At 39.0% G+C, this 26126-nt stretch overlaps 1 protein-coding gene across 1 annotated transcript in view; it reads left to right on the top strand.

Annotated features, from left to right (window-relative positions):
- Sar1b (secretion associated Ras related GTPase 1B) overlaps positions 1 to 16224 on the top strand; it is a 30238-nt gene extending 14014 nt beyond the window's left edge. The window contains exons 3-7 of the mRNA XM_005335739.4: positions 979 to 1098; positions 7131 to 7196; positions 8966 to 9069; positions 10098 to 10229; positions 11024 to 16224. Of these exons, the coding sequence (XP_005335796.1) occupies positions 979 to 1098; positions 7131 to 7196; positions 8966 to 9069; positions 10098 to 10229; positions 11024 to 11140 (539 nt within the window). The 3' untranslated portion in view covers positions 11141 to 16224. The remainder of the gene's footprint in view (positions 1 to 978; positions 1099 to 7130; positions 7197 to 8965; positions 9070 to 10097; positions 10230 to 11023) is intronic.
- The last annotated feature ends 9902 nt before the right edge of the window (positions 16225 to 26126 follow it).

Raw genomic sequence — 26126 nt, forward strand, 5'->3', positions numbered from 1 at the left:
CCCAAAAAAATTATTTAAAAAAAGGGCTGGGGACATGGCTCAGGGTTTAATTCTTGGTACCAAATAAATTTAAATAAATAAATAAATTTTAAAAGTGCTGGGGATATGGCTCAGAGATAGAATGCTCCATCCCCAGAATTTTAAACAAAACGAAACTTTATTAAAAAATTTCCTTCAGGCTGGGGATATAGCTCAGTTGGTAGAGTGCTTGCCTGACATGCACAAGGCCCTAGGTTCAATTCCCAGCACCAGCAAAAAAAAAAAAAAAAAATTATCCTTGCTGGGTAGGGTGGTACACACCTATAATCCCAGCAACTGGGGAGGCTGAGGCAGGAGAATTGCAAGTTCAAGGCCAGTCTCAGCAATTTAGTGAGGCCCTAAGCAATTTAGGAAGACCCTCTCTCAAAATAAAAAATAAAAAGGGCTGGTCTGGTGTTGAAGCTCCGTGGTAGAGTACCTGCTTCACACACATGAGGCACTGGGTTTGATCCTCAGCACCACATAAAAATAAATAAATAAAGATCGTATCCATCTACAACTTAATAAATAAATAAATAGATAGATAGATAGATAAATAAATAAAAGGGCTAGGGATAATAGCTCAGTATTAGGGTTCTTTTGAGTTTAATCCCCAATAACAAAAACAAACATTTTTTTCCTCAGTCTAGCTTTATAAATACATGATATCAAGTATTTTTTCAGTGTTTTTCTAATAGAGAACACAGATTTTACCTCTAAATTGTGAATGTATCAGCTTTTTACTATTGCAGATATGTTTAGGAAATACAAATATTTCACCAACTGTTGTCAAGTTTAGTTTTTTAATTATTTGAAGTCCTAAATCATGAATAGATGTAAAATAGTTCTGTTAAGACTGAAAATAAATTTAGAAATTCATGCTTATTCAGGCAAAATTTAAAGTCATTTGGATAATCTATGTCAATATCACTTTGACTAATCAGAGCTTTTAATCTACAGGATTATATAAGAAAACCGGTAAATTGGTATTTCTTGGACTGGATAATGCGGGAAAAACAACATTGCTACACATGCTAAAAGATGACAGACTTGGACAACATGTCCCAACATTACATCCCAGTAAGTATATTCCCCCATCTGACACAATGCTTGATTAAAGTGATGCTGAGTCATATGCACTACCAAAAGGGATTTGTTTTGTTTGTTTTTGATGGATATATTATGATCAGTTTGTGTGAACTGTTCCTAAAATAGTATAATAAATAATAAATTACCTAGCTTCCAAGGAATATATTTAGGTCTTCAAATAATACTCATACTATTTTATCTATTACTACTTCCTTTTCTAGCTAAAAAACTTAAAAAAATTCTCAGAGATTATGACATGATCAGTATATAGTCGTGATTATCTTGTTTATATAGCCTGAATTTCTTATGTATTTTAAAACCAAACTATTTTAATCACTTGCTCAGTAGATAGTTTATGGTTTTATACATTGCTAGTAACGCTCAACTTGTTGCTCAGTTATTTTTTTATTCCTGAAAATGTCAACAATATCTAATATAAACCCATGCTAAAGGATGTGAGGCTGATGGAGGCTAAGGATGTAGCTCAGAAGTACAGCAAATGGCAGGCATGCACCATGCCCCTAGTTTAATCCCTGGTGCCACGATATAAATAAATATTTTAAAAATAAACACTATAGAATTATGCCAAAAAACAGGGCATGTACTGATGTAGAAAATTGTAAAACAGGGGCTGGGGTTGTGCTTGGTGGTAGAGCACTTGCCTAGCATGTATGAGGCACTGAGTTCAATCCTCACCACCACATAAAAATAAATAATAAAGTTATTATGTCCATCTACAACTAAAAATATTTTTTTTTAAAAAAAGAAAATTGTAAAGCAATTTTTAAAGTACTTTCCTATTTTCTTTTAGAAAGACATTAGTAATCATCCTGTAAATTACTTAATGTATACCATCCTGATATAAGTTTATATAATGAGTATGTTTTAGAAAGTAAAGTTAATGTTAAAATGATTTGGGGTAGAGGGATACTCAGGATTGAACCCAGGGACATTTAACCATTGACCCACATCCTCAGTCCTTTTTTATGTGGAGACAGGGTCTTTCTGGATTGCTTAGGGCCTTGCTAAGTTGCTGAGGCTAGTTTTGAACTTGTGATCCTCCTGCCTTAGCCTCTTGAGCCACTGAGATTATAGGTATATGCCACCATGCCCAGCCTAAAATGAATTTATACATACCTGTGACCTTACTTTTGCTAGTGAAAGATTATAAATCAGGTAGGTACAATGTTTAAAGAAAGATAATATAAGATTAATGATGTGGGGTTGGGGGATTTAGCTCAGTGGCAGAGCGCTTGTCTAGCACACTCAAGGCCCTGAATCTGGTCCTCAGCCCTGGAAAAAAAAAAAAAAAAGATTAATGATGGATTAAGGAGTGTATTTATTTATTGTGTTGCCAGCAATGGAACCCAGGTCCTTGCACATACTAAGCAAGTGCTCTAACACTGAGCTGTAATCCCAGCCTGGTGTAGCTTTATTTATTTTTTTTTAAATTTTGTTTTGTGTATATATGTGTGTGTGTGTGTGTGTGTTTAAACTTGTTCTCTTTAGATATACATGACAGTTTGTTTCTGTCATGTTATACATACATAGAGTGTAACTTCCCATTCTTATGGTTGTACATGATGTGGAGTTACACTGGTCATGTATTCATATATGAATGTAGGAAAGTTTTGTCCAATTCATTCTACTGTCTTTCCTATTCTCATCCCTCCTTCTTTCTTTTCATTCTCTTTTGTGTAATCTAATGAACTTCTCTTCTCTCCCTGCCTTATTGTTTGTTAGAAGTCACATATCAGAGCCAGTGTAACTTTAATAAGGAGTATGAAATTGAAAACTAGACCAAAAAGCAGATAATAGTTGTTCAGTAAATGTTCAAAGAGCAGGTGTGGTAACACCCACCTATAATCCCAGCTGTTCTGGAGACTGAGGAAGTAAGTTTAAGGCCAAACTCTAGTGAGAATCCATCTCAAAATAAAAAAGACTCGAAATGTAGCTCAGTGGTAGAGTGCCCTTGTTCAATCCCCCGTAGTGCAGGTGAAAAATGACTAAGGAAGGAGAACAGAACAAAACTATTTTTTTTCATAAAACTATTGTTAGAAAAGGAACATTTCATAAAATTGATAAATCTTTTTTATTTTAGAAGAGGGGGGCCTTGATAAATAAGATTCTGATACAAGAACAATACTGTTAGAGAAAATGATCATGGTGAAATTTAATATATAAAATTGCAAAAACAGCAGAATTGGAAGAGACCTACAGAGTGGTGTAAGTTGCTTTCTTACTTTTTGATGTTGCTGTCTTTCATTTATTCACCAAATATTGAGTGCTTACTTCAAAACCAAACATTTTTCTAAATGCTAGGGATATAGCAGTGGCACTAAACAGATGCTGTCTTCACTTTGCTGCAGCTAACATTAATTTCAGCTCACATTTTTATTTATTTATTTATTTTAAGAATTTTAATATTTATTTTTTAGTTTTCAACGGACACAACATCTTTGTATGTGGTGCTGAGGATCGAACCCGGGCCACACACATGCCAGGCGAGCATGCTACCCCTTGAGCCACATCCCAGCCCCTCACATTTTTTAATTAAAAGAATATGTGAGGGGCTGGAGCTCAGCAGTAGGGTGCTCACCTAGCTCCTGCAATGCCCTGGGTTTGATCCTCAGCACCACATAAAAATGAATAAAATAAAGGTATTGTATCCAACTACAACTAAAAAATTGTGTGTGTGTGTGTGTGTGTGTGTGTGTGTATACACACACACACATATATATATATATATATATATATATATATATATATATAAAAGAATATATGTGAGGGTTGGGGATATAGTTCAGTTGGTAGAGTGCTTGCCTTGCATGCACAAGGCCCTGGGTTCAATCCCCAGCACCACACACACAAAAAAAAGGTAACATACATATAACCTGTGATATAACAATTCTACTTTAGGAAAAATGAAAACATATTTACCAAAAAGTTTATACAGGAGTCTTTAATCCAGCTTTATTTTGTAGTTGCCAAAAAACTAGAAACACCTCAGATGTCTATTTAAAAAAGAATGAATATGCAGTGGGATACAACTCAGCAAGAAAGGGGATAAACTACATTCAGTCATATTATACTACACAGAATAAGCTGATCACCAAAAGTTACCTACTGTATATTTATCTTATATTTGAAAACAGGCAAAACTAACCTATGGTGATAGAATTCAGTTTAATGTTTGTTTCTGGGGGGTGGAGCTGGTAATTAACTGGGAGGAGACAATAGGGGACTTTTCTGGGATGTTTTAACAGTGTTCTGTATCTTAATTAAACCAAGACTTAAAAAAAAAAAAAAAAAAAAAAGAACGAAGAGTGTATTGGTGATTATGACCATAGAAGTGGTTTGCCAGCCATATTTAAGCATTATCTTTTCCTTATGGTTAGTGATTTTGAACAATGATTATATAAATATTTAATTCATTTGCTACTCTAACAATAGTTTGTTAATAAAATAAACTACTCTGAGCTAGAGTAGTTAACACTAGCACTTCCACTGTAATTATGGGGGAACTTCTGTTTCTAGTCTAGAAGGAAGAGTAACAGTATGAAATTATTCTTTCATTATAAATGATTAGATAACTAGACAGAAAAATCATATGACTACAACTGTTTTCAAGGATTGGGCAATTGCACAAGATTATAATTCCTGAAAGAAGGAAAACTTCTTTATTCTAGCTTTCTAATAGGAGGTAATTTTCAGACCATTGTGCAAAGAAAGGAAACCCAAACATAGCCCTCTAGTCTTGCTAAGTTGGAGACAAGAAAACAGACTTTGGGGAGGCCAAAGTAATGAGAGTTTGTTGGGAGGGAAGGGGGAGCTCGAGAGAAATAACTCTAGAAATGTGCATGGCTGAACACCATTTTGTACATGCATAGAACAAAAACTCCACAAGATTAATCAAGGAATCATTTCTGGAGAAAGAACAATTATAGGGAGCTATCAGCCAAATCATTACTAAAGCTCACAAAGGACTGTGAATATTCAAGTCCTACTAGCTAGAATGGGCATATTTGATCAGATACACAGGCATTGAATAGAGGACCCAGAGGGATCATACTTTAGTAGTGGGGCTAAAGTAGCCCCAAAGAAAAGCTGTTTTTTCCTAACAGAACTTAAAAATGAATCTACAAGCAATTTACAGTCCTCCAAGGCAAAATCCAAAGAAATACAACAAAATTTAGCATCCATTGTTAAAATTACTAGACATGTAAAGAACTAGAGAAGTGAGGAGAAAATGCAATCAGAAGAAACAAACCCAAAAGTGATAGAAGACGATGGAATAGACAGATAAGGTCATTAAGACAGCTGTTGTGGGCTGGGCATGTGGCTCAAGCAGTAACATGCTCACGTGGTATGCCCTCATGCGCAGGGCGCTGGGTTTGATCCTCAGCACTATATAATAATAAAATAAAGATGAATATTAAAAATATAAAAAATAAATATTAAAAAATTCTCTTTCTCTCTTAAAAAAAACAAAAAAAAAAGCTGTTGTATGCCCAAGGATTTAAAGGAAAACATACTTAATGAGGAGAGAAATGGAAGATGGAACCAAGTGGAACTTTTTTTTTTTTTTTTAACCAAGGATTGAACCCAGGGGCACTTAATTACTGAGCCACATCCCCAGCCATTTTTATTTTTTGTTTTGAGATAGAGTCTTGCTAAGTAGCTGAAGTTGTTTTTGAATTTGTGATTCTCCTGCTTCAGCCTCCCAAATCTCTGCGATTAGGCCTGCACCATAATGCCCAGCCCCAAATGAAACTTATTTTTTTTAATTTTTTTTTTTTTTAGTGTGAGAGAGAGAATTTTGATATTTATTTTTTAGTTTTTGGTGGACACAACATCTTTGTATGTAGTGCTGAGGATGGAACCCGGGCCGCACGCATGCCAGGCGAGTGCGCTACCACTTGAGCCACATCCACAGCCCCCAAATGAAACTTCTAACAATGAAAATTTCTTTGGATAGGATTAACAGCAAATTAGACAGTGCCAATACTGCAGAAGGAAAGCCCAGTGATAGGCACTATTCCGAATGAAGCACAGAGGCCTCTCAGCGTCACCAGTTGCTGTGTATGCATGGAGGACCGAACTAGCTCGCAATAAACACCTCTTTGCTGCTTACAAAAAAAAAAAAAAAAGAATGAAGCACAGAGAGAAAAATGACTGAAAGGAAAATAAAAAGAGCCTCAGTGACTTATAAGACAATATCAGGTAGTCTAAGAGGCTTGTAAGTGAAATTCCAGAAGGAGAAAGGAGAGAGCAGAAAAAATTTGAAGTAATGTTTCCAGTTTTTTATTATAAATTCTGTTTGCTTTTAGACTGTCTTGGGACTGGGGATATTGCTCAATGGTAGAATACCTGGAGGTACTAGGTTTAATCCCCAACAGTCGTGGGGGACGAATGTTTTATGATGGCCATTAGAAAATATTATTAGATTATTTCACCTGCATCATTTAAGAAGAATTACAAGAGCCGGATACAGTGGTGCATGCCTGTAATCCCAGCGGCTTGGGAGGCTGAGGTGGGAGGATCATGAGTTCAAAGCCAGCCTCTGCAAAAATGAGGGGCTAAGCAATTCAGTGAGATCCTATCTCTAAATAAAGTACAAAATAGGGTTGGGGATGTGATTCAGTGGCTGAAGGACCCTAAGTTCAATCCCCAGTACTCCCCTTCAAAATAAAGAATTACATGAAAATGTTTTACATTGGAATAGTTTGAATTCAGAACCATAATTGTCTAGGTTAATATTTTCGGCAGAAATGAGAAAAGAAAAAACAAATGTTAGATTTATTATGGATAGTGAATATCAGAATTGGCTATTATGATTTTTTGTTATATTATCTGTTTTAATTGGATTATAATTAATCATAACAAAATATTCTTTTACTAGTTCCTAAATGTTTCATTGTCCTTATTTGTAATTACAGTAAATCAAATATTAAGTTATAATGCATGCTTTGAATGAATTTCTAATTTTTATATCATAAAAATATTGTATTTTTTTTTTTTAGCTTCAGAAGAATTAACTATTGCTGGTATGACTTTTACAACTTTTGATCTGGGTGGACATGTTCAAGGTAAGATTCTGTACTATTACAGTCACTTTATTTTATTTTAACTTGGTTGAAAGGCCATTATGTTCCAGTGCATGAAATCTCATTCTGTTTAAGCAAAGCCAGAGTAGACTTAAAGTTTAGGGATTATTATTACCCCCAGATAAATGCTTTAAAAGCAAGAGGTAATTTTCATAATATTCCTGGTCAGTTTTAGTGTAAGTTGCTTATGGTGATTAAAAATATGAGTGAAATTTAGCTTCCATTCTTTCTGCTTCAGTCTACCTATCATCTGTTGTTGTAATTATGTTATGAATATGTATCTGCTCTGAAAACACCTTCAGTAGATAATTCATTACTTAAAATAATAAGGCCAAATTTATTGACCTGGCATTCAGTATCTCTGGTATGTACTATGGACTTTTCTTTTTTTTCCCTGATATTCTCCTCTCCACTCCCTCCCTCACCCTTTATTTTATTTTATTTCTATTATTATTACTATTATTATTATTTTCTTTTGGTGGTTCTGGGATTGAGCATAAACTAGGGCCTTGAGCATGTAAGCAAACCCTCTACCACAGAGCTACATAACCAGTCTTTTAAAAATTTTTATCATGAGACAGGATCTCACTATTTGCCCAGGCTAACCTTAAATTGGTAATGTTCCTGCCTAAGTGTGAGCTACTGCACACAGTCCCATTCTCTTTATTCCATCCAAACCAAAGCTTAGTGATCTCTGCGCTTTTGCTCATGCCATCCCCATGTGTATGTAAGTAACTAGTTAAGGGCCCAGTGTACATTCTGCTGCCTTCCAGGGGAAGCCACTCCCAGCTTAGAGTGCTCTCAGTTTAGCTTCCTTAGACTTTTCAGTGTTTGTGCACAGGTCTGCAGCAAGCTTGGGAAAGACTATCTTATCTCCTAAATTAAATTGTAGGACTAAAATTCTACAGAAATCTAAATTTGTTTTTTTATCCCCAAAAGTACTTGACAATGTCCAGCACATAGTAAGTTATAACTAATGCATATTACAGAGTTAATGGGCATTCTAAAAAGCTGATCTTATATGTATTTGAAAGGATTTTAAATGGTTGTGGCTAGTATAAGCACATTTGATACATAAAATAATTGTTTATATATATATATATATAAATTAATTTTGGGGATGTGAAGATTAGTAAGAATTATAATCTAGCTGGGCGCAGTGTGCCATGCCTGTAATCCCAGCAGCTTGGGAGGCTGAGACAGGAAGATTTTGAGTTCAAAGCCAGCCTCAGCAATGGCGAGGGGCGCTAAGCAACTCAGTGAGACCCTGTTTCTAAATAAAATACAAAATAGGGCTGGGGCTGTAGCTCATTTTTTATTTTGATATAGGGTCTTGCTAAGTTGTAGAGACTGGCCGCCAACATGCAAGCCACCTGCCTTAGCCTCCCAAGATGCTAGGATTACAAGTGTGTGTCACTGTGCCCACCTTGGAGAACTACTCTTAATATCTTTTTTTTTTTTTTGGTTCTGAGGATAGAACCTCAGAGGCACTTAACCACTGAGCCACATCCCTAGTCCTGTTCTGTATTTTATTTAGAGACAAGGTCTCACTAAGTTGCCTGGCACCTTGCCATTGCTAAGTCTGGCTTTGAACTTGTGATCCTCCTGTCTCAGCCTCCTGAGCTGCTGGGATTACAGGTGTGCACCACCACACCTGGCTATTCTTTACTATCTTGTTGGACACTTCATTCAAACCATCTGCTAGGTTTGACCAGCAAATAAATTCTCTAACTCCTGATTGTTTTTGTTAGCCCGAAGAGTATGGAAAAACTACCTTCCTGCTATCAATGGCATTGTATTTCTTGTGGATTGTGCAGACCATGAAAGGCTGTTAGAATCAAAAGAAGAACTTGATGTAAGTTAAATAATTAAAACTAAGCATAGTAAAATCACTCTGGTAAACCTGAAGAAATAAATTAGAAATATGGTGTCAGAATGCAGCCTTTCTGTACTCTCTGATGAAACTCCTGAAAATTTGTTGAGCTTAGTGATTGCTTTAAGTAGTGATTACTCGGAATGCAGGAATTACTAGCAGTAATTGTAGCTATTGAGGAAACATGAACATAGACAACCTTCTTAAAGACTCTTCTAGGGGTTCACCCTCTACAAAGTGTGCCCATCCTAGTATATTTCATGTGTACTGCATTCTTGGAGTGGGGTTTATCTTGAGTCTCTAGTCCTTCTTAGAATGCCATTTCTTCAGGAATTGGCTAGAATTTAGAAATAGTATAACATGTCATCTTTGTCACCACTTCCAAAAGTGAGCAGGTGCATGTTTAGCTACCTCTCCTTTCCCCTCCCAGGCCAGATGCTTTATAAAGGGTCTCAGGAATAGCAGGTAAGACCAGAAATAGATCTGGGACCAAAGGGTAAGTAGCTCTGTGCTTTTACTGAAGCAAATCATACCTCTGCCCAGAGCAGACAAATACTCCTTTATATGGAATAGTCCAAATGGATTCTGTAGTCATGGGACATGGTCTGGGAGTTCCTGATTCCTTCTATGTGCCAGGCATTGTAGACGTGCACTATTACTTCATTTAATTCTCACATCAATTCCATAAGGTAGGTGCTACTATTCTCTATTCTCTCTGAGCTTCTGTGAAGCTAACTTGCCTATGGTTACAACTCATAAGCAGCAGAACCAGAAGTGAAACAATGTCTGTCCACCTTCAAGGGGTTAGCTGTAGCAACTCTACCTCACTGATTTACATAGTGAGCAGAATGAACATTTACAGAAAGAGCTTTTGGGAGACATAAGAATTTATGAGTCCATTGTATTTACCTTAAGATGTGGGAAAAGTTTGCCAAAAAAATCATCATGTTGTGTAATGTAGAGAATGAGTCCTTGATTGTTTTTGTATTTTTTTGCTCTTTTTTTTTTAGTCACTCATGACAGATGAAACCATTGCTAATGTGCCTATACTGATTCTTGGGAATAAGATTGACAGACCTGAAGCTATCAGTGAAGAGAGGTTACGAGAAATGTTTGGTTTATATGGTCAGACAACAGGAAAGGTAATAAAAAAAAAAAAAAGTTTGACAGATGTGAATATTTAATTCTGCAGTAAAAGTGTCTTTAAATTAGGGGCTAGGGTTGTATCTCAGAAGTAGAGTGCTTGCCTAGCATGTGTGATGCCCTGGGTTTGATCCCCAGCACCACGTAAAACTAAATAAATAAAATAAAGGTATTGTGTCCATCTATAATTGAAAGTATATATATTTTAAAAGTGTCTTTAAATTATACAAGCTTTTTTTTTTTTTTCTGTTTTTGGTACTGGGGATTGAACCCAGGGGCACTTAACCACTGAGCCACATCACCACCCTTTTTTTGTATTTTATTTACAGACAGGATCTCACTGAGTTGCTTAGGGCCTCACTAAATTGCTATGGCTGGCTTTGAAATCACCATCCTCCTGCCTCAGCCACCTAAATTGCTGGATATAGTCATACACCACCACACCCATTTGTCTTCTTTTTAATAAGTCAGCTTTACATTAAAAATATCTAGTTTGGTCATAAACCTACTCAGAATGTTTGCCTCTATTATCTATGAAGCCACTTTGTATTTTTTTCTATGATAGAATATTTTTATTTTTGGGCTGTGGCTCAGCAGTAGAGTGCTCACGTAGCACATGTGAGACCCTGGATTCGATCCTCAGCATCACATAAAAATAAATAAATAAAATAAAGTTATTGTGTCCAGTTACAATGAAAAGATAAATATTAAAAACATAAAGTAGAACCTACTATCTACTGGGGAGTAGAGCTTTTATTTCATAAAGCTCCAACGTGTCTCTCTTTTCTTCCAGGGCGGTGTATCTCTGAAAGAACTGAATGCCCGACCTTTAGAAGTTTTCATGTGCAGTGTGCTCAAAAGACAAGGTTATGGAGAAGGATTCCGCTGGATGGCACAGTACATTGATTAACATCGACATCAACCTGCCTCTGCTCCAGGTCTCACATTCAGGCCTACTCAGAGATTTGATCACTCAACATGCATAACTTGAATTCAATAGACTTTTGTTGGATTTAAAATAGATGTTTTTTAGATTATTAATATTATATCAACTTAATTTGAGAGAGAATTGAAAACTGATTCAAGTAAGTTTGAATATCCCAATGTTTGCTTTCTAATTCCATACAAATAGTTTTTAAAGTTTATAATCTGATGTTTACCCCAGCACCATTTATAAAGAGCAACTTTACAGCAGTACATTTGAAGCACTTTTTAACATTGTGAATCTACAAATATAAATCATATTTAAAAGCTCATCATGTTAAATTTTTTATGTACTTTTCTGGTACTAGTTTTTAAATTTTAGATCATTTGTCTGCCTCTCGAGTGTACAGTTAATAATTAGCTTATCAATGATTGCATGATGCCTTACAATTTTCAATAATACTTTTTCTTATGCAAACGTCATGCAATAAAACAAACTCTAATGTTTGGTATCCTTGTTGGGCAAATGTTTCATTTGAATGTGTCTTATTTAAGTATATTCTTAAATTTTAAAATATTTAATATACAGGAGAGGATTTTGGGAAAGGAAATTCCTTTAGAATATTTAGAATAATGTTTAAGTCCCTAAAGGCTTTTGCATTTACAATGTAGCAGTTGTAGTTGGTTGCACCTGATACCACATTTCTCTTGGAATCATGTGTATTTTTATCAGTAATGCTGTCATTGCCAGTGCTGGTGGACTGTATGTCCCAGTCCCTGTGGGATCAACCTTCTGAAGAAAAGCACATCTACAATATGCAAGGTTGAGCCTCAATTTCGTAGGCCTTGTAGTTGCATCCTAGTTATCTAATGCTGAAGTGCTCAAGTCTAACTGGTGTCTAGTTTGGTAACCTGTACTTTGCCAAAAATAGTGACAGGCACAAGTCTCATTTATAGGTACTTCCCAGGGCATGCAACAGGTAGGATCCTATGCACAGTTTTCGTTGTATAGACCTGCATATCTAAGGACAAAGAAACAGCTTGTTCTGTGGGGATTTTACTTCTATCCTATAGCTCTTCTGCGTTCTTTGGGATATTTTGCTTCCTGGTAGGGAGAAAATGAATGTGTTTTTTTTTTTTTCTTAATTGCTATCAGCTAGCTCTTCCTTTTTAATCACAAAGACTCGTTTTTAGATGTAAAACTTGCTATGTGATAGTGTCCACAGCCTCACTGTTAGACTCACTAATGAAAATTTAGTTGGTTTTTAAAAGCATTATAATTTCCTAAGAAGTTGAGTTCTTTTCATATGTCTGAGATTCCCATCATGAGTAAAATAAGCTGAAAGGTAAGTGCCCAAAATGAATCATAAGAGTTCTCTTCTGATTATAAGCAAGTTTTTATAGTATATTTAACCAGTTCCACTGAGAAGAGATTGTTGCAATTCCATCAAGAATAATTTGAATATCAACCTTAGTGTTTTCTCTAGCCATTTCCTCAGGCAAAGTTGGTATATTTCTTTGTCATTGATAACGTAACCTATGAAACAGATACAGATTGAGGAATGTGACTGGAAGGAATTAGTAAGCCAACAAGATCATTTCTTAACACTTGGTTTTAGTAATTTGGCTATTCTATTTCACTTTCAGCTTGTTTCTAAGTGAAAATGAAAGAATTTCTTCTCTGCCTAGAAACGTCAGTAGCACTAAGGGAAAATTAGAAAATGACATTGCAGCCTGTTGGTTTATGTGCCAGATGGTTTACAGTATTCGCTCCTAAAATCCTGACTATACAGAGCTAAGCCCTATTAGAAAACATCTGCATCTTGTTCATTGGTTTCTGTCTTCACTACCTTCAGGGACATACCTTTCTGCATGTATTTCCTAGAGGAGCTGTTATAATACTCTAATCATTTTGGCATAAATTGGTAAAAAGAAAAAAAAATTAACGGGTTCTTGGTAAAATAGTTTGTTCAAGAACCTTCATTCTAGCTCTGATACTGGGATCAAAGAAACAGGTCACTAAATGGTGGATATTTTCCCAATAATGTAAGAGTCTTATGTCCCAAGGTACTAGAAGTAGAGCTGACTACACTTAGCTGCAACCAGCTTTCTTTCCACTCCCAGCCAGAGGATTTAACCAGCCAGAGCTGAGAACCCCTCCAGAGCACATTCACTAGGTCGCAGCTCCCCTTCCAGGAAGCAGATTGAGAGAAAAATATGTAGAAGGCAACTCTGTACATGAATGTGCCCCTGTGAAGTGTTTCCTAGGCAAATGTAGGGAAAAGAGGTTAATTCTGTGCCCCACACTAAAAGCTGTTAAAGTATAGTTATTAACACTGTTGTATACAAGTTAAGACTGGATTTTATACAAACAGGCATCATGCAAACAACATTCTAAAATCTGAAGTCCAAAACTCTACAATTGTAAGGTCTGAGCCCACTTTTATATTCTTAAAGTTGTTTTAAGTCCACATCTGTTTGAATGACTGCTATTTATTATATTTTTGGACCATAAGTGGTTAAGTTGATAACATCTAGTTTATCTTGGTGAATCTTTTTTTTTTTTTTTTTTTGGTACTAGGAATTGAAACCAGGGGCACACTACCACTAAGCTACATCTCCAGCCCTTTTTATTTACCTTTTTATTTATTATTTTGAGATAGGATCTTGCTAAGTTGCTGAGACTGGCCTGTAGCTTGCAATTCTCCTGCCTCAGCCTCCTAGCAACTCTGCTGGAATTACAGGCATATGTCACCACACCTGGCTTAGTGAATTTTTAGAATGGAAATGACGCATTTTAAATCGGTAACAGATGTTTTCTAAAATACATGATTTTTTTTTTTTATGGTTTTGGGGATTGAACCCAGGACCTTGTACATGCTAGACAAGTACTCTACTAAGTGAGCTATATCCCCAGCCCTCCCAAAGTATATAAAAAAAAATACTGTTCACCATTGGCTTAGTTGAACCAATATCTTTTTGAATGAGTGCCAAAGATGTCTGAATTCAGATATTACCTACAACAGATCTAAATTTTAGTTTTGTTTTCCTGCCTCCATATACAGATTTACTGTGATTTACAACATAAAGGCAGAACATTGTTTTCCACTGGTTCCACTTCTTCATGATACTTTCCAGCATGTAAAATACTTGTAAACCATTAAAATAGGATGTTAGTTATGATGATAGTGTTTCTTGTCTTCTGGAAAATGATTTTATTAATCACATTTAAAACCCATCACTAGGCTAGGGATATAGACTAGATCAGTGGTAAAGCACTTGCCTAACAGGCATGAGGCCCAGTACCACAAAGAAAAAAGAAAAAGAAAGAAAAAATTATTTTCAAAAATTTCATCATTAAAAACAATATACTTCTAGTTATCATTTCAGGGAAAAGTTTACATTTCTGAAACTCTTTATTTGGTATGTGACTCATTGTGGTATTTTGATCTTGTTAATCTAATCACTTACATGACCGAAATTCACAAGGACTTTTTTTTATTTTTATTTTTATTATTTATTTTTTGCAGTACTGGAGATTTAACCCAGGGCTTAATGCATGCTTAGCAAGCACTCTACCACTGAGCTACACCCCAAGTCCCACAAGGATTTATTGCCAAGTAAAATTTGACTAGAATACACGAAAACGGCTTATATTTTCTTAAAAATTTCCTAGTTATCTTATTTAGAATGTAGTATTTGGGTCATTTTTAGACATATTTGGTGATATTTCACAAATAAAAAACAAACCTCAAGTATTCAAAAAAATCTTACATATTTTGACAGAAAGGTTTATGAAAAAACTAGACAGTAAATATAAATTCTAATGCAAAATTAATGAGTAATAAAAACTTATTAAAAAAACACGTTCTGCTATAAATTCAAGAGTTCAGAAGAAAAAAAACGGTATGCTCTAATTAAGGACTGAATTATCAAAACTGCATGATAATACTTCTACTCATTTCCATTATTGTTGTTCTTTTGAAATTCAAGTTGGTGCTTTTTAACAGCAACAACAACAAAAAAGCTCTTGGAATATATTGCCTCTGTGTATAAAGTGAATGGGATTTTTGTTAAAACTACCTTTCCACTCCTGAGCCCTGTAACCATCCCTTTCATATGCCAACCCCCACCACCCACATGCACACACTTGAATTTAAAAGATCCCTAAGTAGGAAGGAAATCCACAGTCTATTTTAGATGCAGTTCTGAACCAATGGATTTTTGTTCTCATAATTTAGAACACTAAGTAGCTAATATATTCAATGCCATTGATTGATTTTTCAGGACTTTGTCCACTTTAAAATAGAATCCAAAGTCATCAGAGGAAAGTAAGCAAGGTCATCCAAAGCAAACTTTCGTTTCAGGTGTGTCCCTATCCCAAACAGATCTTAGGACAGAAATGGAAAAGTGATTTCATGCTGAATTATTTTTGGAAAAATTGCACTGGAGTGCATGGATTCTTAAGCATGCATTTTAAATGGGGAATTAGATTTAATTTGGGGGGTTAAAAGAGGGTGACAATTCTATAGTTTTGACAGAAAGGGTTTTTGTTTGTTTGTTTTCCAGAATTGTCATTATCAAGTATAAAGATTCATGTTAGAATGGCCAACTTCACATGAGTGTCTGTATTCCCTGGTGCTGCTCCTAACCTGAACTCATAATCAGTTGCCATACTAAAGCAAGAGCACTCAGGTGAATGTGGTCAAGTTACTTTAAGATTCATAAAAAGTTTTTGACTGAATGCAAAATATGTTGAGATGGTAAGTCGGTGATCAATTGTTCATCACTAACTTTGTTTGCACTTTCACAGAACACTGCTTGCACTAGGATCTTAGTGTGAATTATAACAATTGTTTTACAGTATATACAGATTGTTAAGCATAATTTATATGAAGATGTTTCTGTTTACTTTTGTGTATTTTACAAAGAACAACTATAATAGATGGTTAAATGTTTTTGAATTGTGTTTGTATGTTATTTTGATTTTGTTCTGTTATCTTTTCACTTCCTATGAATTTGAGTGTGTCAGGAATAGAGAAATAAAATGCTAACCTGGTTGTCAAATAACTCCAGTATTTGGTTCCATTTTGCTGTTGTGTTTTGGTTTTAACTTTTTTGTTTTTTTGTGGCGCTAGAGATCAAACCCAGGACCTTGTGAATGCTGGGCAAGTGCTTCTACCACTGAACTCCTTCCCCCAGCCCAGTTCCATTTTTATTTTTCAACTCTAATTTTCATTTTGCTCATTAGAAATTTCTGAGACTTTGAAAATTGCAAAGAATTTTCCCTTTGTGCGAACATTCTTATTTGCTTTGTAAGACTGAAAACAACTTAGAGGTAAATTGAAATAGAACTTACACAATGCTGCTCAATAGAAATATGAAAAATAAGGCAACCAGTTGGTTTTATCTATTTAAAGGTTCTCTAACTTTAGTATGCACAGAAACTCCTAGGGAGCTTAAAAAAAAAAACAGAAAAAAAAATTCCCACCAAAGACTATGATTCAATAGATAGGGTTCTTGAGGGCAGAATAAGTAATCTGAATCTCTTAAGATTTTTATGCTGGATTCTGGATATTTTATTTAGGAGAAACATGATAAAACAATTCAGTACTCCAGCGACTAAACCCACTGAGGCAGGAGCATTGCAAGTTTGAGGCCTGTCTAAACAACTCAGCAAGATCCTCTCTAAAAAAAAGAGCTGGAGATGTAACTGAATGGTAAAGCTTCCCCTGAGTTCAATCCCAGTGCACCAAAATAACCAGTGCTAAGAAAAGAAAGTCTTATTTATTTAGCTATTTTTCCTAAATTTAGCTACATAATCTTCAACTAATCTGACATTTGTACCACGCATACACAACTAATGCAGATGTCATAACATTCAGCCTAGTGTGAAGAGTACCTTGTTGGAAATAGGGAAAGTTCCTAGGAAATGATGAAAATGGAACCTTTTGGGTAGTGGCCACCATCCTCCTAATTGAAAAGTGGGAACAACAACCTATAAACTTGATTAAAAAGATCCCAAGTCAAGTTATGTCGGTATACCTGTAATCCCAGCTAATAGGAGGCTAATACAAGAGGATTGTGAATTTGAGGCCAGCCTGGGCAATTTAGCAAGACCCTGTCTCAAGAGGGAATCATGTGCGGTGGCCTACTCCTGTAATCCCAGGGGCTCTGAAAGTTGAGGTAGGGGAATCACAAGTTCAAAGCCAGCCTTCGCAAAAGCAAGGCACTAAGCAACTTAGTGAGACCCTGTCTCTAAATAAAATACAAAATAGAGCTGATGATGTGGCTCAGTGGTCGAGTGCCCCTGATTTCAATCCTTGTACCGCCCCTAAAAATAGGTGGATGGCTAGAAATGTAGCTCAATGATAAAGCACCCAGGGATTTAATCCCCATTATTTAGGGGAGGGGGTCTTGCTTGATTGTGTTATAGGGTCTTGGGTTAATAGGTAACAGATTTCCTCCAGTCCAAAAACTTTGCCTGTGAGCTGGGCATGGTGGAATACACCTATAATCCCAGCAACTCCAGAGGCAGAGGCAGGAGGCAAATTTGAGGCCAGCTTCAGCAATTTAGCGAGACCCTCAGGAACTTAGTGAGAGCCTGTCTCAAGATAAAAAGGAGATGTAACAGTGGTAGAGCACCTCTGGGTTCAATCCCTGGTACTTAAGAAAAAGGTACCAAAAAGAACAAAAAAACAAGTTGTCTTGCCTCTTCTAGGGCCTTCAAAAAAATGTTTAAATGTGTGATTTATTTTTTATTTTTATATATTTTTTAAGGGCCTTCAGTTTTGAAAACCGAGAGATCAGGTTCTCTTTGTGGGAAAAGGGCTGAACAGGAGAACTCTAGCCCTATTCTGGGATCCAGAGAGGCAAAGGGGTGGGACCTTCTGTGCCTCAGGACTCTTGTACCAGGACATAGCTCTGATAGCTCTTAAAGGAAGCCATGCAGGCTGCATTCTTCCCTGTCTGGCAGCAGATGGCAGGGGCAGGAAGTTATTTAGAGAACAGTCTGAGTTTTTTCTCCACCCCAGCTTCTATTTGGGGCCATGCTCAGAATCCTTAGGCTCTTGAGTCCTCTTGCACACAGGAGACCATGGAGCCCCTCTTAGATTTGCCAGGGCCTCACTCTGCCTTTCTCCTTGAAGAAGCACTGCCTTGACCTTTCTGATTACCAGGGGACAGGACATAATTTTTGCGCATCATTTCATGTGCACGTTTCATGTGCTCAGCTGGGCAAAATAGGGAGCAGGTTCCCTACTCGTTTTCTCTCACACAAAAAATCTTACCTAAGGGAAAACCTTAGTTTTCACCAGGCACTTAACCAAGCATTCTTGAGTGTTGAATTCTGGCTCTGGTGCTTGGCCTTTCTTTCTGCTGCCTTCCCTCAGTCAATCATCAGGCATTTCCTGTAGGGGGCTGGCATGGCATGAAGGAAAATGGGCAGAGAGATCTGTCCAGGTACCTTGGAAGGAAAAAGGAGATGGTTTTCTAAAAGCATGGTGCCTTTTTCTACAATGGTCACTGCAGCTAGATTTTTTTTTTTTTTTTTTTTTTTTTGCTGGTGCCAGGTATTGAACCCAGGGCCTTGTGCATGTGAGGCAAGTACTGCACCAACTGAGCTATATCCCCAGCCCTCTAGCCAAATCTTGAGAACTACAAAGTGATTAAGTGGAAGGTAGTGAAAGGACATTCCAGGCAAATGGACCAGCAAAGACAGAGGCAGAAAGATCATGCTGTGATTTGGAGGTTGGTAGAGCTCATTGCCTAAAGATGGACCAGGTAGAGTGTATTACATGGAGGTAAGACTGCACAGCGTATTGGGCTTGGTGGCCAACACACCTGTAATCCAAACGACTTGAGAGACTGAGAAACGAGGGTCGCTAGTTTAAGGCCAGCCCTAGCAACTTAGTGAGGCTGTAAGCAGAATGCACAGACTTGCATTGTCAACTTAGTTTATACTTGGATCTCTGAGAGTCTGTTTTGTTCATTCATCATCCTCCATGGCTCCCTTCTCTATGAGAGTCTCTGCTTGATTTCCAGTGACAAAGAACCTGTCCTTTGAAAGCCCTTTTTAAATTTTTTAAGATTTTTGAGACAGGTTCTAAGTTGCTGAGGCTGGCCTTGAATTTACAAGCCTACTGTCTCAGCCTCCATAGTCTCTAGTCTCTAGTTAGCTATACCCTTTCTTCTTTCTCTCTCTCTTTTTTTTTTTTTTTTTTTTGTGTGTGTGTGGTACTGGAGATTGAGATTGAATCAGGTGCTCTACTACTGAGTCACATCCCCACTCTTTTTCATTGTTATTTATTTATTGTGGTTTTGGGAATCAAACCCAGAACTTCATTCTTGAAATTTTGAGATGGGGTCCTAAGTAGCCCAGGCTGGCCTTGAACTTGTGATCCTCCCACCTCAGCTTTCTGAATTGCTGAGATTACAGGCCTGTTCCACTGTGCCTGGCAGCACATACCCTTTTTGTTCCTTTTTTTTTTTTTTAATAGTAGATGGACACAACACCTTTATTTTTATGTGATGCTGAGGTTTGAACCCAGTGCCTCCCACGTGCTAGGCAAGTGCTTTACCAACTGAGCTATAACCTCAGCCCCACATACCCTTTCTTAACTGGGGGACTCCCTAAGATTTACTTCTTTCTGAGGTCCTCTCTGATTCCTGATGCCTCCACAGCGGCACGTCACCCTCCTCCAACATTGGCCCACTTATGCCTCTTACATAGATATGGTAGAGACCAGGCCTGCCCATCAGCCCTCCTTTCCAAGCCTGGCAGGACTCTGCTGCAGAAAGAAATGGGCACAAATATTACAGCTGGATGCAGGGAGCCATAATATCAGCGCCCAGCAGACGAAGCACCTGACACCAGAACCAGGCAGTCAGTCTCCCAGAGCCTCAAAATAGCGGTTCAAAATATCCACAGGTGAAGCTTTATTTTGCTGAGTCTCTTTTCTCTCTTGGCTTCCTCTTGCAAGCCCTTGGCAGCTCCTCTGAGTCTCATGTTGATCACAACATTCAATCTGATGCAATGGAATGTTCCTTCAGTGCAAAAGGAAGGTGTGGGGGAGGAAGATGACCTATTCAACTACTTCTTGGGTTACAAGGTTTCAGGTGTGGGGTAACCACAGCTGAGGAGGGGCCCTAGGAGCTCAAAATGCAGCTGGGTGTTTCTTGGCCTAGGCACTGACTGTCACACACATCACTGGCTTCCCTGATGACCACTAGCTGTTTACAACCATTCTTCTTTTTTTTAATATTTATTTTTTAGTTGTAGTTGGACATAATACCTTTATTTCACTTATTTATTTTTATGTGGTGCTGAAGATCGAACCCAGGGTCTCGCACGTGCAAGGTGAGCGCTCTACCACTGAGCCACAACCCCAGCCCAACAACCATTTTTTATAAGGGAGCTGCCCATGGCTAGTCCCTGCCCTGACCCCAGACCACATTTATCCTACTTGAGCTTAGGCAGGCCCATGAGAACTTAGAAACAAACAGGGTTGACCTGCTCAGATTCCAGGAAGTACAAGTTAGTAAACAAATCCTTCTGGCTACCTTGCCTCTGGTCAGCCCGCCAGACTCTTAGGACTCTACCTAAACCACTGTGTCCTGCCCTCCTCTAACACCTTCACACTGGCATCCATGCTGACCCTCTCAGTCCCCTACATGATCACCCAGCAGGGGCTCACATCCCTATTTCACATATGAAGAAACTGAGGCCCAGAAAGGACCAGAATGCAGGTCCCCAGTTCACTGTGACCCCAAGACTCACAAAATTTCATTTCTAGTCACTTATTCCTTTGTGGCACGTTCATGTATGGATGGATACTCCAGACCTGAATGGCCATGTACTGCTTAAAATTAACCAAAGAAGAAGGGAAGGACAAAGGGGATCATTCACTGAATACAAGCCTCTGGAATTTTGTTACTCAGATCACAGGGCACATGCTTAAACCTAGAAACAGATGTCTCACTTTCTCGTCTAGCACCTCTGGGTCCTGCTCTGTGCTCCACCCTGTCACTGCCCTAGCCAGACCGGGCTATTTTTTTTTTTTTTCAATCCTTACACAGGCTAAACATGGGGACTGAGCTACATCCCCAGTCTTCCAGACTTGGCATTTAATTCCATGACCACCTCCATACTGATTCTGTGCTCCTAATAGTCCCCTCACCTGGTGACCGAACACTGGTACACTGAGAACCAAGCCTTCAACACATGAGCTTTTAGGGGATATTTCAGATCCAAGATCCAAGCCATAACAGAATTGTTCATTTTCATCTTAGTTATTGTCATTAATCTCTTACTCATCCTAATCTGTAAGTTACACTTAAAAATTTTTTTTTAGTTATAGATGGACCTAATACTTTTATTTTATCATGCAGAGCTAAGGATTGAATCCAGTGCCTCACACATGCTAGATAAGTGCTCTACCACTGAGCGACAGCCCCAGTCCTGTATATTAAATTTTACCAGGGACTCAGGAGGCTGAGGCAGAGAGATTGTGAGTTCAAAGCCAGCCTCAGTAACATCAAGGCACTGAGCAACTCACCGAGACCCTGTCTTTAAATAAAATGCAAAATAGGGCTGGGGATGTGGCTCAATGGAGTACCCCTGAGTTCAATCCCCAGCATCAAAATTAAAAAAAAAAAAATTGTGGATGTAGCTCAGTGGGCAAAGCACATCTGGGTTCAACCCCAGTACCTAAATAAACATAAACTTTATCATAGGGTGTGGTATTATTTGCAGTTTCAGATATCCACTGGGGGTCTTGGAACACACTTATCTGAAGATAAGGGGGAACTATTATACCACAACTTCTTCATCCATTCATCTCTCAGTGGAATTTTGGTTGCTTGAGAATAGCTGGGGATATAGCTCACTTGGTAGAGTATTTGCCTCAACTGCACAAGGCCCTGGATTCAATCCCCAGCGCAAAAAGAGAGAGAGAGAGAGAGAGAGAGAGAGAGAGAAAATAGTGTTGTAGCCAATGCAAACTCTTTATATGTTGAGCTGAGATGGCAAATTCACTGGGTTCTGGGGAACAGGCTCCCTTAAGAACACTTCAGAGCTTCGATTCTGTCTTGGGTTGGGATGTGAGAGGCATTGGAAATCATGCTGCAGCCAAAGTGGGCACAACTGGGTTCCCTGTGTCCTGGGCTGCAGCCCCTTCACATGGCTCCTTGCACACTATAGGCTGAGTGTGTCAGCAGATCTGTTCCAGATTATAAAACTGTGAGACATCATTCACCTGCATCAGCCCCCTGCCTGGGACACCATGTAGCAAAAGACATAAAACTTCCTACTAGGATTGCAGGTGAGATGCAGGGTACAATATTCAGATCATACTGACATTAAAGAACTATTCATTGTTTGTTTGAAATTCTAATTTATGTACTGTATTTTTTTTTTAATTAGAGTATGTCCTGTGTTTTTATTTGTTAAATCTGGAAGCCCTTCTTCCTATCCACCTGGTCTTCCTCTCTAGCTAGTAATCAGGACCTGTGTCATAACTCAGGTCCCTGCAGAAAGGGTGGTGGGGATGCTTCTGAACTCAAGCCTGACTTGGATCACTGATGTCCAGCGCCCCACTGCTACAGTAAGCTTGTTCTACAGGTTCCCAGAGGGGTTCCAGGAGGAAGCCACTGTGGCCAGCAGGAGTTGTGGGGTGGCTGACTGGGGACCCCAGGAGCGCCTGGCGGCCCAGAGCCATGAAATCACGATGCTGCAGCGTGTGCTGCGCAGGGACAGTAGCAAAGGGCTGATGAACTTGGAGAGGAAACAGAAACAGGACAGATGGCTCCTCCTTTCTGGAAGTGGGGAAACCAAAGCAGGGTGGGCTCAGGATAAGGTCAGGTGAGAGGGGCCGTCGGCAAACTTCCTTTCCTTCTTCCCTTGACTCGTACCAGGGAGTCTTCCTGAACCTCTAAAATCCATATTTCATGATTGACTCTTCTTTTATCAGGCAAACCCTAAATGGTGGTCATGATACCTCATGTCCCTTTGCCTGAGTCTCTTGTGGGGTCAGACACACACAGGGGTAGCTGGGGCTGGTTGTAAGATCCTTGCTTAGCATCTGGACGGCCATCTTAAGTGACAGCTGCCATTTTAAGAAAAATTTCACTTGTCCCACCCCAGAGCATTTCTGAGAAAGGCTCACCACTCCCTCATACCCACCCCACCCTTAACTACCCGGCTCTAATCCCTCAGCCTGCCCCAAACCTGTATTGCCTCTCTCTGTCCAAGGAGAGATGGCCTTTCTTTGTCAGCTCTGACAAATAAACTCTCGTGTATATGTCAGCCTCGCTTTCTTTTCAGCTGGGTCTTCACAGAGCAGAGCAGTTGGCCCTGGCACATGCCCTCAGAAGCCTGGCCACCTGCTTGGGCAACTTAGTGAGATACTGTCTCAAAATTTTAAAAATAAATAAGTAAGTGCTGGAGGTAAACTCACAGGCAGAGCACTTTTTGGTTCAATCCCTAGTACTGCAAAAAAAAAAAAACAAAAAAACAAAAAAAAAAAAACCAACACCAATAACAACAACAAAAACCTGGCCATGTGAGGCCAAAATATGGGGGGTTTCTGTGAAGGGATAGACAATGAGGAGACCACTTTTGAGCAGCTTGCATTTCCCACTGTGGGTAAGGAGCACCTCTGCAAGTCCTGAAACCTGGTCTCCAAGAAAAGGGAACTTTGCTGCCTCCTCTGGTTGCTCTGGACACGGAGAGCTACAATAAAAGGGACAGCGCCCAGGCTGAAGGCTTCCTGTTTAACTCACTGTTGATCCCCTGCCTTGGCAATGACGAGTCTCTTTGGCCTCCTCACACTACCCAGGGCTGGGCACCCAGCAGACCTCAACCAATCCTTTTTTTCTCCCAAGGCCTCTCATTCCTTAACAGCCTGTTCCTGTAGATGGATGGAGAAGATCCTTTTCTGGCCCTGCTGGCAAAGGGCAGTGGAGAAGGGCTGTGGTGAGCAGGACCCTTAGGAAGGACAAAGGAGGCAGAAGACTGCAGCTCTGCAACTGGGAATGTGTCCTGGCCCTGTGTCCTTGGGACCTGCAGCTGAGCATCTGGGCTGGGTCCAGGTGATTGGCAAGTGGCACCCCATCCTACTCCAGGAATTTAGAGAAATAAGGGAAATTCGGGCCAGGCGCAGAGGAACATGCCTATAATCTCAGCGGCTTGGGAGGTGGAGACAGAAGAATTGTGAGTTCAAAGCCAGCCTCAGCAACAGCAAGACGCTAAGCAACTCAGTGAGACCCTGTCTCTAAATAAAATACAAAGTAGAGCTGGGAATGTGGCTCAGTGGTTGAGTGCCCCTGAGTTCAATCCCAGTTCCAAAAAAAAAAAAAAAAAAAATCAGGGAGGGTCTGTGTCATGTTGATGCTCTCCATCACAGTTTCAGTATGTAACTGCACTGGTTTGCCATTGTCTCATGGACATGTCTCCCACACTGGCCTGGTCTCTCAGGAAGTTCATATGGTCACTACCATGTCCTAGAGCCCTGCAGCAGGTGCTCAGTTAGTGCATACTGAATGAAGAGTGGATGAGTGACATCCAGATTTCCCCCCAACCCTGCCTCCTCTCAGACTCCTGTGTCTTCCAGCTGTGAGAACTGGCTGGAAGGAAATGACTCACCATGGAGAGATGCCACCAGGTCAGCCTCACACTTGTGCTCTTTTGTCCTAGGGGTCCCTTCTAAGGAAACAGGGACAGCACAGGTAACCACAGGGGAGGCCTAGGAGCACAGGTCAGATGTGATGCTTGTCTTAAGGATTCTGCCTGACTGGGGACTCAAGGGCACAGAGCTAGAGGTCCTTATGGAAGTGAGTCATGTGTTGTTCTTGGGCTGGAGTTGTGGCTCAGAGGTAGAGTGCTTGCCTAGCATGCATGAGGCACTAGGTTCGATCCTCAGCACCACATAAAAATAAAATAAAGAAATTGTGTCCACCTATAACTAAAAAATAAATATTAAAAAAAAAGAGTTATTCTAAATCTGGGCATGGTGGCACTTGCCTGTAATCCCCGTGACTTGGGAGCCTGAGGCAGGAGGATCGTGAGTTCAAAGCCAGCTTCAGCAATTTAGCAAGGCCCTGAACAACTTGGCAAGAACCTGCCTCAAAATTAAAACAAAACAAAACAAACAAACAAAAAACATAAAAAGGGCTGGGAATGTGGTTAAGTGCCCCTGGGTTCAATCCCTTGTACCAATAAAAAAGAGTTATCTAAGGGCATGATAGTATATTCCTATAATCCTAGTGGCTCAGGAGGCTGAGGCAGGAGGATCACAAGTTCAAGGCTAGCTTCAGCAATTTAGTAAGGTTCTAAGAGACTTTAACCCTGTTTCAAAATAAAAAATAAAAAGGGCTGGGATGTGGCTCAGTGATAAAGTACCCCTGGGTTCAATCTCCAGTACTAAACAAAACAAGTTATTCTAGCCGGGTGTGGTGGCACACGCTTATAATCCCTGCTACTTGGCAGGCTGAGGCAGGAAGGTCTCAAGTTTGAGACTAATCTGAGCAAGTTAATGAGACCAACACCCTGACCCAAAGTAAAAAAAAAAAATTAAAAAGGGCTGGGAATGTAACGAAGCGGTAGAGCCCTTGTTAGCATGTGCAAGGCCCTGGGTTTGATTTCTATCACCACACATAAAAAAGTTTTTATTATGTTTAAATAATCATGTTTTAGATAAAATGGGTTAAATAAATTATTAAAATTCCTTTTACTAGCTTTTTACTTTTTAAAAATGTGGCTACTGCTGGGTGTGGTGGTGCACACACCTGTAATCCTAGCAGTTTGGAGGCTAAGACAAGAGGATTGTGAGTTCAAAGCCAGCCTCAGCAATTTAGTGAGGCCCTGAGCAACTCATCGAGACCCTGTCTCTAAATAAAATACAAAAAAGGGCTGGGAATATGGCTCAGTGGCTAAGCACTCCTGCGTTCAATCCCTGGTACCAAAATAAATAAAT

This window comes from Ictidomys tridecemlineatus, chromosome 1 (assembly GCF_052094955.1).
Source record: "Ictidomys tridecemlineatus isolate mIctTri1 chromosome 1, mIctTri1.hap1, whole genome shotgun sequence".
NCBI classification, from domain to species: domain Eukaryota; kingdom Metazoa; phylum Chordata; class Mammalia; order Rodentia; family Sciuridae; genus Ictidomys; species Ictidomys tridecemlineatus.